Source organism: Condylostylus longicornis, unplaced genomic scaffold (genome assembly GCF_029603195.1).
Source record: "Condylostylus longicornis isolate FDR11 unplaced genomic scaffold, ASM2960319v2 ptg000107l, whole genome shotgun sequence".
Classification (NCBI taxonomy): Eukaryota; Metazoa; Arthropoda; class Insecta; order Diptera; family Dolichopodidae; genus Condylostylus; species Condylostylus longicornis.
In genome coordinates, this window is record NW_026578075.1 from 3,532,042 (window position 1) to 3,551,017 (window position 18,976).

The 18,976-nt window shown below is 24.0% G+C and overlaps 1 protein-coding gene across 1 annotated transcript in view; it reads left to right on the forward strand.

Moving 5' to 3' along the window:
- Nucleotides 1–17,060, forward strand: part of LOC129614373 (protein toll) — a 319,631-nt gene extending 302,571 nt beyond the window's left edge. The window contains exons 6-7 of the mRNA XM_055528948.1: nt 12,699–14,091; nt 14,347–17,060. Of these exons, the coding sequence (XP_055384923.1) occupies nt 12,842–14,091; nt 14,347–16,480 (3,384 nt within the window). The 5' untranslated portion in view covers nt 12,699–12,841 and the 3' untranslated portion in view covers nt 16,481–17,060. The remainder of the gene's footprint in view (nt 1–12,698; nt 14,092–14,346) is intronic.
- The last annotated feature ends 1,916 nt before the right edge of the window (nt 17,061–18,976 follow it).

Sequence of the window (18,976 nt, forward strand, 5' to 3'; positions counted from 1 at the left end):
CAATATTTTTGTTATTTTTTTATATAAAAAATTTCGAAATTTAAATGAAATTATTGCAAAAATAAATTTCGAAACAATTTTAATTTCGAAACAATTTTGAAACCGAAACTACCTTAAATAATATACTAAGATTATTTGAAAACCTGGTTTTATAAGAATTAACTCTCTAAGAAACAGTTTAACCATTACCTCTTTCCATTTATGGAACTCAAAAAATTCTTGCGGTCTTGACATTACACATTGTATAAAAATTGTTTATTTTCAAACAGGTTCCCGGATTAAGAGTAAAACTAATAAAAACACTTTACTCAAGATTACTCGAAATTGACGTTGAGTTTTCCAAGAGAAAGCAACATATAAACACTTCAAATAAAAATATACAAAAAATTTAACTTAGTGTGAAAACCAGGTGGTTGCAGTAAAATTTGGAACATTAGAATACCATCCAAACCATGCTTTATTAATTCAAGAACAAAATCAAACTACTCCCTTAAAAATATATTTGGAAAAATAACTTTTAATATTGTAATACAAAGTATAGGCCAGATCAGGTCAGGTCAACTATTTCCACAACAAACTTTTTCCAATACAACAGCACTATATTATACTTTTGAATCCGTCAAATACAACATTTAAATTATGCAATAGTGTGACACAATTTTATTTCATTTGGGTCATTTGATTTTGATTTTTTTTTTATAAATATTTTCTACTCTTCAAGGATTCGCATATAAATACAAAAAAAACACAATTAATTTTTGCATAGTAATTACGAAAATTAATTGAAATTTGAATTGATTGTCTAGATATTTTTTTTTATAGATTTAATTAAATTTATTACTTTTTGGTAATCAAAATATAAATTATTTTATCAGACAAGGATTTGCAGTAATTTATAAGCCTTAGTTAGAAAGTGACTGTTTCAATTTGCAAATTTCTGAAATTATTCATTTTAAAATTAGCAGAATTAGCTGTAATCATTCCAATAATTGAAATTTCATCTCTTCAAATTCAAAATTCGGTTTTAATCTACATTAATAATTCAAAAATTAATTGTTAGCATTATTCAAAAAATTTCTTTTCTAGGCTTATACTTAAAATTTCAGTATTAAGCAGGAATGATTGGTGATTTCAATCAAATCAATAATTATTTGCGATACCATTAAACAAACACCATTTGAATTTATTGATCAATTTTATTTTTAAGAATTTTATAAAAATTAAAAAAAAAAAACCGAAAAATTTTTCAACACTTATTTTTTAATGTCAATTTGACAATTTATTTTTACTCGTTCCAATATACGTTTTTTATATTATGCAAGAATAAAACGTTCAATTTACAACCTTCTTATCTTAATTTTTTTTTTTTTTTGATTTTTAATACACAAAATTTATTCTTAAATTTTCATTCATTGTAATTCTTTTTTTTTATCTTCAATGTAGCTTTCAATTCATCGCTGTCATTAATGTGTAATATAAGAGAATTTTAATCATTATCAGTGACGTTAACAGTCATTTTCACAAAAAAAAAACAAAAAAATTGAATTATGAAACTGTACATTAAAATTTTTAGAATTTAATTCTTAAAAGTCAAGAAAAAAAACTAAGTCAAATTGTTCAAATATAACACGGTAATAAACTGCTGATAGCAGCAAACTAATAAAATCAAAACTAAGTCCCATCCCTGAACACAAACGAATATGTGTAGTGTGCGAATAGACAGCTCATTTTCAAAATAAATTTTAAAAATTTCGGCAATATTTTTTAAGAATTGCCCTTTTCAAGATAATTTGTTAAATAATACAAATATGCTAATCATGAACATGTGAAAAAGTAAAGACAGAATGACTATTCATTTGGCAGTTTCATTATAATGCACCTCATTGTTCATTTTCATACGTGTACTTGCAAAATCATTTAAACAACAGGTGTGCTCACATCAACCAAATTAGCATTTATTTGGACATAAAGATTAATGGGCAAAATATTTTTTTTTTGTAAATTTATATTGCACACCTCTGATTCCACTATCTCTATTGTTATTTTTTTTTTTTAAATCCTATAATATTTACAACACTTAATCTTGAACATCTATTTGAGCTTTCTCATGTCATTTTCTTCCTATCTTTAAAACCTATTCTTTCAATTTATTCTTTTGTTTTTTTTTCTTGATTTTTTTTTCCTTTTTATTTTCCCTGTTAGGCCCTTAAAATTTACAATTTCTTTCATTTTAAACACAGCAAATACCAAATATCCTTTTGCTTTTCTTTCTTTCTTTTCTTTGTTATAAAGGGCAAATTTCACATAAAAATCCTTATTTACATTATTTTAGCGTTCTGATAAGAAAAGAGAAACGACCAAAAAGAAAAAAAAATTAAGAAAAAAAAATCAACATTAAAAGCAAATTTTCTTTTTCCTTTTTTATGTCCTTGGCCTGTGAAAACCTTAAGTCTTCAAAATTCTTATCAAAAAGAATTAAAATACAAAAAGAAAAGAAGAAAATAAAATAAAAATTAAAAACATTTTACTTGGAATTTAGGATTTACTCAGAGAAGGAAAAAAATCCCCATGTATAAATAAAAATTTTCTATAAATAATCAGTGGTTAACGGTTTAGCTTAAAAGCACAAAAATCAAAAAAAGAAAGAACAACATACGCACTTAAAAAAAAAAATGTGCCATCATGTCAAAAGTTGAAGAATAAAAAAAAACACATAAGCCAAGTAAAAGACACATTAAAAGGCAAAATAAAGAGAAAAACAAAACGAAAGAGAAACAAAAACCTGTTTTTAATGGATTTTCAAAGTGTTAAATGAGGCAAAAATTTAAAAGAATTACCGTTATCTTTTTAACACTACCAAAAATCATCAACAGAAAACGAAAAAAACACACGAAACACACAAAATGATGAGCGCCATAAAAAAAAAGAGAGAGTAAGAGAAAAAAAAAACCGCTTTTTAAAGGATTCCATAACTTTCTTTCTCTTTTGTTTTTTGTTTATGTTTTTCTTTTGTTATTCGAAATGTCTTTTTAATGTAAAAGGAGAAAACAGAATAAAAAAAAAGGATATTTTTTCTAAAGAAAAACCAAAGAATTTTTAATGAAATTCTTTACATGTTATTTTACCGTTATAATTTTATATGTTCTCCATTTATTTTTATGCAAATTTCTATGCATACGTTCGTACGTCATGTTTGTGGTTGGTTATCGCGCAAATTTCAAAATTTCTAATTTTTTTTTAATGTAAGAACGTTTTCGATTTCGCTTTAATGCAATTTTTCTTATTATTTTCGCCTTTAATTTATTCTATACTGTTGTTAGTAATTGTGTTTTCTACTGTTGTTTTGCTGCTGTTATGCTGTTGTTATGCTATTATTGTCGTACAACATTTTGTTTTACTTTAATTTAACAGATGAATTTTTTTTTTCACCATTTAATTTTTTACTCTCATACTCTTTAACTTCTCATTTTCATTTAACTCGCTGCTGGAGTGTTTATGTACGTTCGTCCGTGTGTATTTTTGAAAAAAAAAAAACAAATAATATCTCTATATGTGCATGTTATTCCCATTTTCAGTAAAATTATTTACATAATTTTTTGTTTTTGCTTTTTGATGTTTTTGTTTTTATTAAGAAACCAGAAAAAATTGTATGTACATATATTAATTTTTTACTCTTTTAAATTTTTATATTTATTTGGTTTTTACTTAGCGTATATGTGTATGAATGAGTATGAGATCTACGTGAGGTTAAAATTTAATAAATAAATTTTGTTTTTGGGTTTTTTTAAATGTTTTTAAATTTCGTTTACATTTTTTTCTATAAAATTTATTTTGAAAATTTTCTTACAGGTTTCGTTAATAAAAATAATAATTTTCATTAAATGTGCAGCAAAAGTAAATTAATGTTGAATTGAGAATTACGATTACCAAAATATAAAATGTCAAAGAAAAATAGGTAACGAAACTGTCAAAGAATATTTTTTAAGATTATTTGTTTGTAGATCGATACCGTCAATTCCAGCTAGAAAGTGATTGTATGCTTATGAAAGCTGACATATATTTATTAAATACCAACTATTCTGTGATTACTCTATATCATGTACATATTCTGTTCACACATTTTATAAACTAGGTAAACACTTGACTTTAAATCAAATTCTAAATCGGAACAAATTCAAAAGACCATTCTGTTCGAAACCAAAAATATCAAAATTTAATTTATTGTTTATTGTTGCAATAACTAAAATAATAAAATATTAAATTTCAAGAAGCTTGGTCGATTATTTCGCCCTATATGAGGAAATATGTAACAGTTACAGAAATCCACATGAGACGAATGTTTTGTAATTTATACTGGTATCTTTCATTTCTCAAAAATATACAGAAATTTTAAACATTATTCAGTCTGACACTCTGAATTTTCATCAAAACAGAATGTCTTTTGAAAATTGACAAGCCCGTATTTTAAAATTTTATAATAGTCACTTAAATAAAATGGAAAAGTGCGGTACAAATTCCCTGAAGTATTAATATTAATGATAAAGAAAATGTAAACGAACCTTAAAATATATCAATATTTTGAATATATTCAAAGTCATAAGAAGTATTGTAATTTAAGGACATGCTTATCAAAAAGAAAATAACTGAAGAGAAGAAAGAAAAAACTTTTTTCCTTGGAAAACAAATTTTATGGATTTTTGTCTTGCTTTTTTTTTTTTGTAATTATTTTGTTATTTTCTTCTCAAAAACGATACCGACGATGATGATGATAACAATGATGATGATGATTATGATTATGATCATGATGAAAGGAAATGTGTTACTAAAGAGATTTGACATTCTATTCGACGCTGTATAAATGTAAAGCTTTTCCGTCTTTTTAAATCGCTAAGTTGTAAATGATTTCATGCTTTGACGATTTTCCCTTTAAAAAAGAAACGAACAACATCAAAAACAAAAATTGAAGTACACAAATAAATTCGTTTTTTATATATGGAAAAAATAAAAATAAATTTGTATAAAATATTTTTTTTTTCTTATTTTCTTCTAACTTCGTCTCTCTCCCTTTCTCCTCCTTCTCTTTCTTTTTATTTTGTTTCCAAGAAAGACTCATTTTTTCTTTGTTTTTCTCTTTATTTTCATTTCTATGAATATTTTATTAAGAATCAGTTTATGAGTGAGCGACAAAGAGTGGTTTATTTAATATTTTTTTTATGCGGTGCGAGAAAACAAACATGTGTACATAAACACCTTCATTGTACATTTTGTTATATAATAATAATTGTACAAAAAAAAAATATAGAAACGAGTTGTGATATTATAACTAAGATTCGGCTGGTATCAAAAATTTCAAGAAATTTGTTAAGTTTTTAGAAAATTTTCCAGTTTTAGAAAAATCTTTTCAGTTAAATGTCTAATTGCAAAATCGTTACAAAAGCGCTGAGTACCAACGACGGACGATTTCCATTGTTAACCCAGAACAAGAGCGGTACGGCAAAATCTACTGTTCAGTATTTTGCATATAATGTCACATGCACATGGAAAGAGATAATTTAAAAAAAAAAAAACAGCTTGAAATGGCCGGTAAAATTTCGCTTGATTCTGGACAATTCCATTTAAATGTGTGCATACTATATGAATTCTAACATTTCGCCGCTATAAAAAATCGCTCTTTTTCTGTTTTCAACTTAATATTAACTTGAACAGAATTATGTTCAATGCAAAAAATGACATAGTTGATTTCGATTTCGTTAACTATAGCAAAAGACAGTTGCATTAATAATCCATGTCAGTTAACACTAAAATTTGATACCCGGTATGTAAAATAAATGTTTAACATATTAGCCTTGAAAGTAATAATAAAATTTGCTGCTAATTTTTCAAAAATAAATTCCATCTTAATAGCATTTTTAATACTGTTACTCAAAAATTTAATTTAGAATTTTGTAGTATAGCACTACCTTTTCAACATAGTTAACAACCCTATAAAAAATATTTTTTTTATTCATGTAATTGTACTTTATATAAAGTGGGATCATATTAAAGTGTAAATTGTACTCGAATAAAAACCATATATGTGTAAGTAAATATATAAGATATTTAAAATATTTTTACCACAATTTTTCTAACCCCTTTTCATATATATTTATTTGTACATTATGTAGGTGTCGTTTCAATAGGCACGTACGTACACATACACAAATTCTGTTTTTTTTTTAGAAAAATAAGTCTCATATGTCAATATTTAATTTTAAATTGAAATTTAATAAATAAAAGTATTGATTTTGAAATTATAAAGTTAAAAGATTTTCTTCATTGAAAATAAAAAAAAAATGCTGTGGGACAGTAAATAACTTCTTTGATTCTAAGTTATTGAACAGCTCATTTTCTGTTGTCCAGTTTTATTGTTATGGAACTTTCTGTTCCCAGCCTAAATATTCCTGAAAATTAACTGGTTCATTGTTAAAATTAACGAGAACCACTGGCTGACACCTGTTTTCCTTGAAAAAGTTATATTGTCAAACAGAGTGTATTCATATACAAAATTAGCATAAATAAAATCCGCCAATTGCATGTTCTTCAAAATTATCAAAAACGTAAAACGGGTCCATAGTAAAGGTCCATAAAGGTTGCGATACAGAAATGCACAAATAGAAAAACATCTGTCTTAAAATAATAACCTAGGTAAAATGTTTTTCTCCATATGCGTCCCCAGCATGGAGAAATGGATTTCCGCCGAAAACTCAAAATGTGATATTCGGTACCATCACATAACCTCCCTTATTGTATACAATGCTGGCAAACAAAAAAATCTAAAAAATCTAATTTTAATCGAAGTGTGAAATACTTTGCATATTCAAAATTCAACACAAAAAATATTATAATGTAAATGTTTTTATATTTGTATGCATGTATGTACATATTTATGTATAAGGCGTGATTATAGGGAATATTAAACAAAAATTGATTTGAATAAATAAGTGAATTTATTAAACATCATCTTAGAAAGTTAAAAAAGAAAAGAGAAAAAAATAATGCCTTTAAAAATTCCTTAATATTTAATTACACCTAAAAGGATTTTTTTTTTTGCCATGAAATATGGAGCGAAAGATATTGAGAAGCGAATATGATTGAAAAATAGCACAGCATGCTTCATTCTAAGAACTAAATGACAATTTTGATTAAGGTATTCTTTGTTTATATAGATTGAGGAGAGATAAATTGAATGAGAGATAAATTAAATGTGACAGTGAATTTTTTTTCGGCGAAAGATTTTTGAAAACAAATATTTCAATTTTGCACTTCAAATAGCAAATTTCGAGACATTAATGTTATTTATTTTAAATGACATTTTTCAAACGGAAATAATCAGAGCAAATAAATTTTATAAATAATAAAAATTTAATGAAATATTGATTAATTGTACTTGAAAAATCAAAAAGAAATTCTACTTGTATAGCCACAGAAGCAGGACAAGACTGTAATTTTCACTTTTTGGGAGTACACAGGCTATATCCAACAGTAGATCTAACATTAAAGGTAGGAAAACTTGTGCTATTTTAAGCAACCGTGAAGAATTAATGTTATCAAATAACACTTCATATTTAAACTATCATATTTAATACTCTATTGCCGATAATTAAACCGCTCATGTTCTTTTATGTGCTTCTCCTAATACCTAAATGAGAAAGAATAAAAAACAATTTATTTACAGAGAAATAAAAGATCAAATGTCTATTCACTCTTCTCGAAATTCATTCTGTTCCTGCTATTGTGTAAAAAATAAAAATATCCCTGTTATTTGCACCGTTCTGCACCATTTTGCACCACAATAACAATCAGTGTTTTTATTAATACTTTTCTAGTAGTATTAGTAGCAGAATGTTCCTGTCGAATTAGATAGAAAATATTTTAAAAATATGACAATTTCTTGAATATTGCCTCATGTATCCACATTTACCAAAAACTTTTTTCATTCTTTCAAATTCTATCGGAGCCTCTTTTCATATTCTATTTAAGTTTAGCTTTTATTTATTAAAAACTCCGAATGGACGACAATATAGCATGAAAAGCCTCATTGTTTCAATTCATTTAAGAATTCAAATATTTGAAAAATTTTAATAATTTTTCCTTATCTTCATTTTATATTTTATTCATGACATTATTTTTGCTTTTGCAAATTCTTTTATCGCAAAATTTATATGCGTGCCTGTAGGAGAATAAAATTTATATTTTGCCTTGAATTCTTAACAAAATAACAAATAAGATCAGGTAACTTAATACCGTTAAAGGATAAATATATATAAAAATTGATTATTTTTTTTTTTTCTTTTTCACTTAACATTAAATAAATTTCGTATTCAAATACAATATTTAACGATCCATCAATCATTTTCTATATATTTCTTTTTATAGTAGTTGTTGTTGTTGTTGTTTTGATTTTTTTCATCTTTACAAATACATCAAAGTTTATTCATATTTAAACATCTCATATCCTTGATGATGATTGTACAAAAATATTTTTGTATTCCTTTATATTCATTGAATTTTTTCTTTCTTAGAAAGTTTTCCTCTTATTTTTTTTTTTCAAATTTAGATTTTAAATTCTTTTGTAAAAAAATATAAAGATAAATTCTTTTTTTAACCAAAATAAAATTAAAATATATTGAGGGGAATAACATACATACAATGAAAATAATAAGGATTTTTTCTCAATTTAATTAAAAAATTCAAATATTACACATGTGGTGGAAAATATAATTTTAATGTATATATATAATCCGGAATGTGACAAAAACTTGCTGAAATATTAAAAGAATTTTCTTGGAAAAAAATAAAATATTAAAGTAAAAATTGGAATTTCAAGAAAAAGAATATGAGAATATAATTGCATAGACATAGGCGGATATCTAAAGAAATATATTATTGCGCAGAGTTTCGAACAATGTTTTTTTCTCATTAAATTTGGCTATATTTAAATTTCAGTTTATTAAAATTTTGGAAATGATTGTGGTAACAAAAATAATTTTTGTCATAAATAAATATTTTTTACTTTTGAACCATGAGAAGGGCTGCTAATTTTAAGCTTCTCCTTAAGTTTTTTTTAAGTTTTACATTTCGTTAACATTTGAGGACCATTGTTTCCACAAATATAACTACCGCCCATATATTTGTACTTAATTAATTTTCCAATAAAATTTAACAGCTTTTAATTAAAAAATTTTTTAATAATTTACATAACATTTTTTTTTAAATATTGGAGAATTAATTATGTTTTAATTAAATTATTTCAGTGAAAAAATTTATTTTCAATAAATTTAATTCTTAAAATATTTTTTACATATAGATATTTTAATATTTTCAATAAATTTTCCAATTAAAGTTTCTGAATTCTTAACTATTTTAAATAATTTATTCATGAATGATATTTTAAATTCCATGGATACGAAGGTCATGTCGATAGTACGTTAAAACAAAATTCAAATAATTTAAAAGAAAATCAATTCCATCGCAATTGGATTTGCACAGAATTATAATTTTAAAGGTCACGGTACAATTTCGAAATTTAAATTTGTGTGCTTGGAAATTTGCAACACAAAAAAATTTTTTTAACCACTTCGCAGTTTCCATATGACAAAATTTTTATTGCAAAGTTTAAATTTTGATCAATACTTTTTCAGTAATACAAAAACTAATTATGCTTACATGAATAAAATAAAAAAAAAGTTTTAAATTAGTATAAAATTAAGTTCGCCTTATATTTACAAATCCAATTAATTTTAAATTCCAAAAGATATTAAACGTTTATATTAAAAATAAAAACCGAAAATTTGAATTCGCCTCAAAAAATTTTGATTTGAGGCGAATTACTTCAATTCGCTTCAAAGTTTTTGGACTTGTTTTTACAAAGTTTTCATTCTTTTAACACAATTAAATTAAAAATTTGAACTGATCTTTTGAATTTTGTATCCCTTTACACCGTATCCTTTTAACAATAAAAAAGATTTAAATAAAAAAGAACGGTTCTTATCGAAACAATCTAAATATTTGTCAACAAATATTGAATAAAATAAAATAATCTTTTGAAGGGACTTCCGTAACAAAGAGTCTCCAGAAAGCAATCACACCAAAAAAAATGAAAGAAAAACACAAAAATTAATAACAATTTAAGTAGCGAAAATAATAACACGGTCCATTTATTTTTCAAAAAGAAGAAAAATAAGCGAAACAAAACAAAATTGTCTTCTTATGTACCAATTCTTTTTCCGCCTTTGTAAAGGAAAACTTTAAACTGGTGTATAAGTAGAAAATTTCTTCCTGTTTCAAAAAAAATAAAATAATTTCCATTTAAAAATTCAAAAAGTGTTTTAAAACTCCTATAAATGTCCAACAAAAAACAGATATTGAAATAAAAAAAAACAAAAAAAAAAGAAAATTTAATTTGTGCGAACCACCATAAAAACTTTGACTATTACATTCCTCTTACAAATATACTTGTACATATTACATTGTTCCTCGTATATAACAAAACAGAAATGACAGCAATTTGGATGAAATAAAAATGTCAAATTAAACTTGACATCCTTTGTCGTGGCTTGTACGTATATAATTATATATATATAAATGTGTGTTTATGTGTTGATTTGTATATATAAAAAAAAGTATTTTCATTTAGATTAAATTAAGCGGATCGTCTCTACTTTTCTATACTTATTAAAAATTCTCAAATATGGAGAAACAAGGGTCTCTCTTCGCTAATTATATACGTTAAAGTTGTTTGAAAATAACTTCACGTAAATCGAATAAATCAAATATAAGAAAAATATGTTAAGTCTTAAAAATTTGAATAAAAACCACTGGCAATAGATTCCTAATAGCTATGGGTCCATTATTTTAATTATAATCTGTGATTCTGGTTCTTATCCCTGTAAATTCAAACCCTAATTTCAAATTATACTCTCTATTTCCAATAAAGTACAAAAAAAGGATTTATGTTAGAGTAATTTACTAAAAATTTAATTGCGTTCTTTTCCTAAATGATTCAAGTGTTGGTTTCTCTGCCAAATTCTAGAACCTTGTCAATTGCTTTTTCTTCTAGGATGATATTTTTCCTGCTTTAGATGAAGTCGTTGAAACTTAATGATTTTTAATACCGTAATAGGTTTGGCTTCAATAACTTAATTGGATGAAAAATTCTTCTCATCTAAAGCAGGTAAATGCTTTTTAAACTGCATATTTTTTTATGTATGCGTCTAACAGTATACTCAAAACTTTATTTGATAATAAGGTTAATAATGTTCGAGTGACAAAACTAAAGAGCGAAGTTAATCTAAAGAGTCAGGATTCGGAAACAATAATGTAATTAATTTAATTAATGATTTTGCATTAACCTGGTCATCTAGTTAAAAATTTTCGCATACCAGAGTGCCACTATTTTTAGATTGTTTAGTATTCTTTAATCATTCCTAAAATTAGTATTCAACCATTTAAGATTTTTATTTCTTAATTTAGAATTAAACTGAAATCTACAAAGTTTCTCCGCGAATGCTTTCCATTGTATCGTTTTTCTCTTAAACATATTGGATTGTATACCTAAAAAACACGTACGTCATTTTAAATTTAATATCCCAGTATGACATATCAATTATGACACACTCAATTTGAATTATTTTGCATATCATCAGAAGCAATTAAGAATATGTAACACTATACAGCGTCGCAAGCATATTGTCAAAAATATAAATGACAAACTTGTGTAATAATTTTATTTTTTTCTTTATCCAAAAAAAATTTTTTTTTCTTATTGTACAATGTATGAGGGACCATCATTTTTTAGTCTAGAAATGAGGCAATCAAAAGTCAGCAATAAAATAATAACAATGATAACAATATCCAAAATCTAATTGTAAAGCTAGCCTGTCAAGAATGTTCATCGTCCAATTACTTTTCCAATTTTGAATAGAAAATAAAGGACCCTTTAATTCCGTCTCACTTATTTTGATTCGAGAACTCTCCTTTTTTTCTCTCAGTCATTGCTTTTATTGTCTGTCTGCATTTTTAATGTTTTTTAAATTTTATTTGGTTCATTTTCTTGCAAAAGGATTTCAAAAATGTTTATATAAACGATTTGCAAATTCCAAAAATAAAGAAACCTTTTTGTACTTGCGATTCTATTTTTTTTTTTGTCAATCAAAAAATTCTTGTAAAAAAAAAGGGTTTCTGCTTTATAAAGAATGTTTTTTTTTTGATATTTGATTGATGCGGAAATGAGTTATCTTTTATGATGGCACAACATTATTTAAAGTGTTTCCGTTTTATGAAATTTTTCAGCGAAAATTTGTTAAAATAAAAAAATTTGTAAAAATTATTTGGGAAAATTTTCAAAGTAATTTGCTAAAAATTTTTGAATTCTGAACAAAACCACTAAGAATAAGTTAGCAATACAGTCCAACACTTCCATTTTCTTCTAAAACTTAGATCTTAAATTAAAATCTCTTAGATTGCTTAGATCTCAAACTAACAAATTATATTAAAATTTTATTTAAATTTATAATGAATTTGTTTCATTTAATGTTATTAAGAATATTATGCAAAAACCTTTCTCAGGTCACAAAGCACACTAAAATTTTTAAAAGAATTCATTGTAAATTTAGCCTTTCTTTTTATTAATTTGAAATTTTTCTTTTTTATATTTCCAGATATAAATGATTTGATTCACCATAACTATTTTAGAAATTTAAGCAAAACTACAAAATAAAATCGAAATTAATAAAATATAAATTATTAAAAATTTACACTTTACATAATTGACGACCTATATTAAACCAATACCGAGCCCATCATGGGAAAGAAATTCTTTATATTCTTACAAATTCTCTGCGTAATAATTCATACGATTGACATTATTAATTGTCAATCATATCAAGATAATCAGTGCCTAAATATTACTGGAAATAATGGTGTACGGGAAATCGAATGTCCATATGAAAGACCAGTAATACAAGTTGAAATATCAGATTCCACCCAATCATTATCAACAGCATCAACATCAACATCAATAATAAATAATTCAAAAAATCGTAAAATTAAATTACAAATACAATGTGTTCTAAATATGAAACCAGAAAATTATTCTTTATTACCAAATATCAATACTGGTGACATATATGAAGTTGATTTTAAAAATTGTGCATTACCATTGGGTACACCAATTGTTAATATAATACGACGTTTTGGTAATCCAAATGTAATAAGATTTAAATTTCTTGCTAATCAAGATGAAACAATTTTACCAATACATTTAAAAGATTTAAATGAAATCCAACGATTACAATTGAAAAATGTTGTTTTCCCAAAATCATCAGATGATTTATTTGCCAATTCAACAAAATTACAATGGATGGATTTACGTTATACACATGCAAATAATATACATAAAGATACATTTAAACCGTTAGTAAATTTAAGAACATTAGAACTGGGTGGCTCTAAATTAGAAGAATTGTCACCGGGAATGTTTTCAAGTCAAAAGAACCTAATTAAATTAAATTTATGGGGTAATAGTTTAAAAACTTTACCAAAAGCTGTATTCGAAGGTTTAATAAATTTAAGTGATTTAGATTTAATGTCAAATGAGTTTGAAACGTTTGATACAGATTCATTTTCATTATTAAAAAATTTATCAAATATTAATTTAAGTGGAAATTATTTAAAATCATTACCAGAGAATTTATTTGAAGAAAATAAATTATTAACACTTGTTCGTATTCAATCAAATCGAGCTGATCTAATTGAATTACCAAATCGATTGTTTTCAAATTTAACAAATTTAACAAATGTTACATTACGTAAGGATGGAATACGGATTTTACCAGGAGATTTATTTAAAGGCTCAACAAATATTCAATTTTTAGAAATTGTTGAAAATAATATTGAAAATTTACCAGCTGATTTATTTGAAGATCAAATAAATTTAATTATGTTAAATTTGGCAAATAACAAATTAATTGCAATCGATGATTTTACATTCAAAAATAGTCAAAAATTGAAAACTTTAGATTTATCTAACAATGAATTGGAAACGTTATCAATGTAAGTATTTTTTTGGTTTCTTGTAAAATAAAATAAGTGTGTATCAAAATAGCAAATGATTCATACAACACCGTCCATAATACAAAGGCTTAATTGACCTTATTCTGCTAATAATCAAGAATGATCTGTTATATCCCTTGTAACTTGAAATTTTCCTAATTAATTAATTCGCTAGATATTCTTAGAACATAAACTTCCTTTTCTTTCAAATTTAAATTGAATTTTTAAAACATTTTTCTTTTCTTTATTTTTCAGCTTTGCTTTTAAAGGACTTCATAATCTGGAGAAACTTGAACTATACAATAACAAATTGGTTAATTTCGCACCTGAGACAATGGAACCACTAATTAATCTAAAAGAAATTTATTTACAAAATAATCTTTTAACATTTAATTTCGATTTTAACCGTGGTTCACCATTAACCAAATTATCAAATGTTCAAATAATTAATTTACACAATAATAGTATAACAGGAATATATCCAGATTGGTATTCAGCTTTATTATACTTGAATTTATTGGATTTAAGTTATAATAAAATAAAGACGATAACACAAGAAGATTTACAATTTACAAGACCCAATTTGGCATTGAATTTAAGTCATAATGAAATATCGGAAATTAATTTTGATCGAATCAATGAACAACTTGAAACTTTTGCACTTTCTGATTCAGTAATTACAATTGATGTTAATTATAATCCGTTAAAATGCAATTGTGACACAGCAGCATTTGGTAATTTAATAAATAATTTGAGCTCATATGAAGCTATTGGAAAGCATTTACAATTTAAATATGATAAATTAATGTGTGGTTACACTCCTGATAATTGGCCATATAATCTAACCGGACGAAATATAATTGCAATAAACTCATATGAATTAGTTTGCCCACAAAAATCACCGTGTCCTAATAAATGTTCATGTTGGTTCCGTAGCTTTGATCGTAGCATTCTAGTAAATTGTTCAAATTCTGAATTAACGGAAGTTCCAGTACTATTTAATACATCATCTAGAGCTATTGAATGGATAGAATTGCATATTGAAAATAATCATATCAAAAATTTACCAACTCTAAGGAATATCGGTTACGGCAGAGTTCAAGAATTGTATGCACAAAATAATGAAATTGTTGGTTTAAAACCCGATAATATACCAAGATCTTTAAGAATTTTAAATTTAGCTAATAATCGTTTAGATATTATGAATGAAACTGTATTACATGTCATTAACAAAACACGTTCCATTAATAGTATTTCATTAGCTGGTAACCCATGGAAATGTAATTGTCAGACAGCAGAATTTGTTTTCTTTGTTCAATCACAACTTCATATTATGAAAGATGTAAATGATTTAAGATGTGAAGATGGTAAACGAATTGCAACACTTACATCAGTTGATATTTGCTCTAATGATTATAAATTAATAATTGCTGTTTGTGTTGTCTTGGTTTTATTAGCAATATTCATTGGAGCTATAATTGCATTATATTACAAATATCAGTTAGAATTTAAATTATGGTTATTTGAACATAATTTATGTTTGAGTCTTATAACAGAAGAAGAACTTGATAAAAATAAAAAATATGATGCATTTATTTCATATTCACATAAGGATGAAGCATTTGTGACAGATGAGTTACAACCAAATCTTGAAAATGGACAACATCCATTTAAATTATGTTTACATATGCGTGATTGGGTACCAGGCGAATGGATACAAAATCAAATTCAAAATTCTGTTGAAGATTCACGTCGAACAATTGTTGTATTATCGAAAAATTTCTTAGAATCAATATGGGGACAAATGGAATTTAGAACAGCACATACAGCTGCATTAACAGAAGGAAGAGCACGTGTTATTATTATTATTTATGGTGATATCGGTGATGTTGAAAAATTAGATCCAAAATTAAAAGCATATTTAAAAATGAATACATATGTTAAATGGGGTGATCCATGGTTTTGGAATAAATTACGTTATGCTATGCCACATCCACAAAATCTTAGATCAATAAAAAATAAAACAAAAGGTTTATGTAAAACAACAGTTAAAAGTTCAACAGACGATAAATTAGAATTAATAAAACCAGTATCAGCAACACCACCAATGACATCAACACCACCAGCTAATTCAGCATGTACTAATCCATTAATAGCACAATTAACACCAACACCAAATGGTAATATACCACCACCATTAAATATTAATGGTCAAATAATAACAAAACAATATACAAATGGCATCATTAATAATGGTATCAATTCAAATTTATTTCATCAAAATTCACAACAGCAACAACAACATAATAAATCATTATCATTAAATACAAATGGACATATTAATGGTGCCTTCGTTATAAATACAAATTCAAAACAAAGTGATGTATAGAATTACGCAAATTTATCACCTAAATTTTTAAGTGATAATTATAATAGGAAAAAGAAAAAATTTATATTTAAAAAACGAAATATTTTCCCATTTCCTTTTAAAACATCACCAAAATCATTATTATCATTATCGAGTAAAAATATTGGAACAGCAACAGCAACAACACAAGATAATTTAAAAATTACATCATCTAAGACTACACCTACAAATTTAAATAATAATAGTAATAATAATTTAGTAAATAAATGTGACTTACAAAATAAAAATAATGATTTAAAATTAAAAAAATTATTTAGTACATCAGATGATTTTAGTAATAATTATAATAATATTATTAAGTTAAAAAGAAAAAATTTTATATTTTATTACTTAGTGTTACCGTTTCGACGCAAATCAAAATTAAATCAATATGAATTGATGTGAAATTAATTATTAAAAACAATAAACCTTAGTACTCAATTTTATTTTTTAAAGAAAATATAATTTTTCAAAAAAAACAAAAGATATTAATAATTACCATTTCTTTTTTGGTCAGTAATTCACGAAAAATATAATTACAAATAATTTCAACCTTATTTAATTTTGAATTTTGATTTAATTAACAAATTATTATTATTTTATTTAATTTCATTAAGTAAACTTCTTGGCAGACAGAGTTGCCAGAATAAAAATCTTCCAGCAACATAAATAAAAAACACATTCGGCTTATTTTCTAATTACAAAACCACTAATAAATTCAAATTTATTTGAATGAATCTCTTTACAAAGATTTTTATTTTAATATTAAATTTTGCCATGAAATAATTTAAAATTTTATTTTTCTCGAATATTTTATTAACAAATCCAAAATTTTTTATCTCATTTTCGAATAACTTTAAAAAGATAAAAAGTAAAACAACAAAACTTATTAATTATTACACTCTATTTTATAAAAAGGAAAGCCAATATTGAGGTTATGTATAAAATAATAAAATGTCACATTAAATAAATTCTCATAAAATAGAAAACGATTGTAATTTGTTATAATTTAAGCAAAAAATTAAAAAAAAAAATAAATTTTTATTACTTTAATTTAAGGTTTTCAAAAAAATATAATTTTATTTTTTAATTAATATATTATAATATTTTTTATTAAAAGGAAATAAATGTAAAATTATTGTAAATTAAAAAAAAATAAATTAATAATAAAAATAATATGTAAAAAAAATATTAATCTCAAGTAATTTTTTTTAATATTATTAAATAGCAAAATAACAAAATAAATTTCAAAAATAATTTATGAAAATATATTTAAAATTTTATTTTGAAAAAAGAGCATTTTAACTTTTAAGCATTCAAACATACATGCAATTGAAAATAAAATTTAAATAATTTTTTTTTTAATTAAACACAAGACAATTAAGTGCAAATTAATGCAAAATTTTGCAATTTATAAAAATAAAATAAATTTTGAATTTTATTCAACCACATAATAGCAACGGGTTCAAAATTATTGCATAACGAATGTATTTACTACTGTTAAATAGATGGCGCTCTTGCTCTTGCAGTCATTTTGTAAAATTTTTTTTACCAATTTTTTGTATGTTATTTATTTCATTTTTGTATATTTCATTCAATACTCGAAACCTTTAGTAACAAGACTGAAGTAATAAAAAATCTACATTCAATGCAAAGTACACATACTTTTTGCTCAATCATTTTGACAAGTACAATAAAAAATAATTGATGTTTAATGCAGAGTTGCCGTATAAAACAAACAATGAAAAAAATACTTTTTCACTCAAATAAAATAATTATAAATTTTTTTTTTAATTTTCATTATACTTATTGTCATATTTAAATTTATAAACAATTAAATAATAAAATTTTGTGATTTTCATAATAAAGAAAATAGTAAATATTTTAAAAATTTCCCCTACGCATATGCAATATTATATGTCTGTAATGCTTAAATTTATTATTATATTATTACAAAATACAAAATAAATATTTTTAATATGTACATAACTATAATTATTACACAAAAATTTATATGTGAAATTCAAATTACTTTAACACTATATAAATGACTGGTAAATTTAATATAATATAGAAAGTAAATTAAAATAAATACCATTCACTAATATCAATAAAATAATTATAAAATTTTAAATAAATAAAAAAATAACTTAAAATTTAAAAAAAAAAACACACTAAATGATTATATTTTAATATAAAGGAGAATAAAAAAAAAATTATACACATTCATACATGCATAAAATATACATGTAAAATTAAATTAGATAGGATAACCAAAATAAAGTAAAATTGTAAATTAAAAGAAAAAAATGCGAATATTTAATGATTATTAAATAATTAATTTAATAATTATTATATAAAATCTACATGTATATATATACATATATATATATATATAATTAATTTTAAGAATATAATAGTGATAATGGTAAAATTCACGCACCAATTGCTCATATAAAAATTTTTCTTTTAAAATAT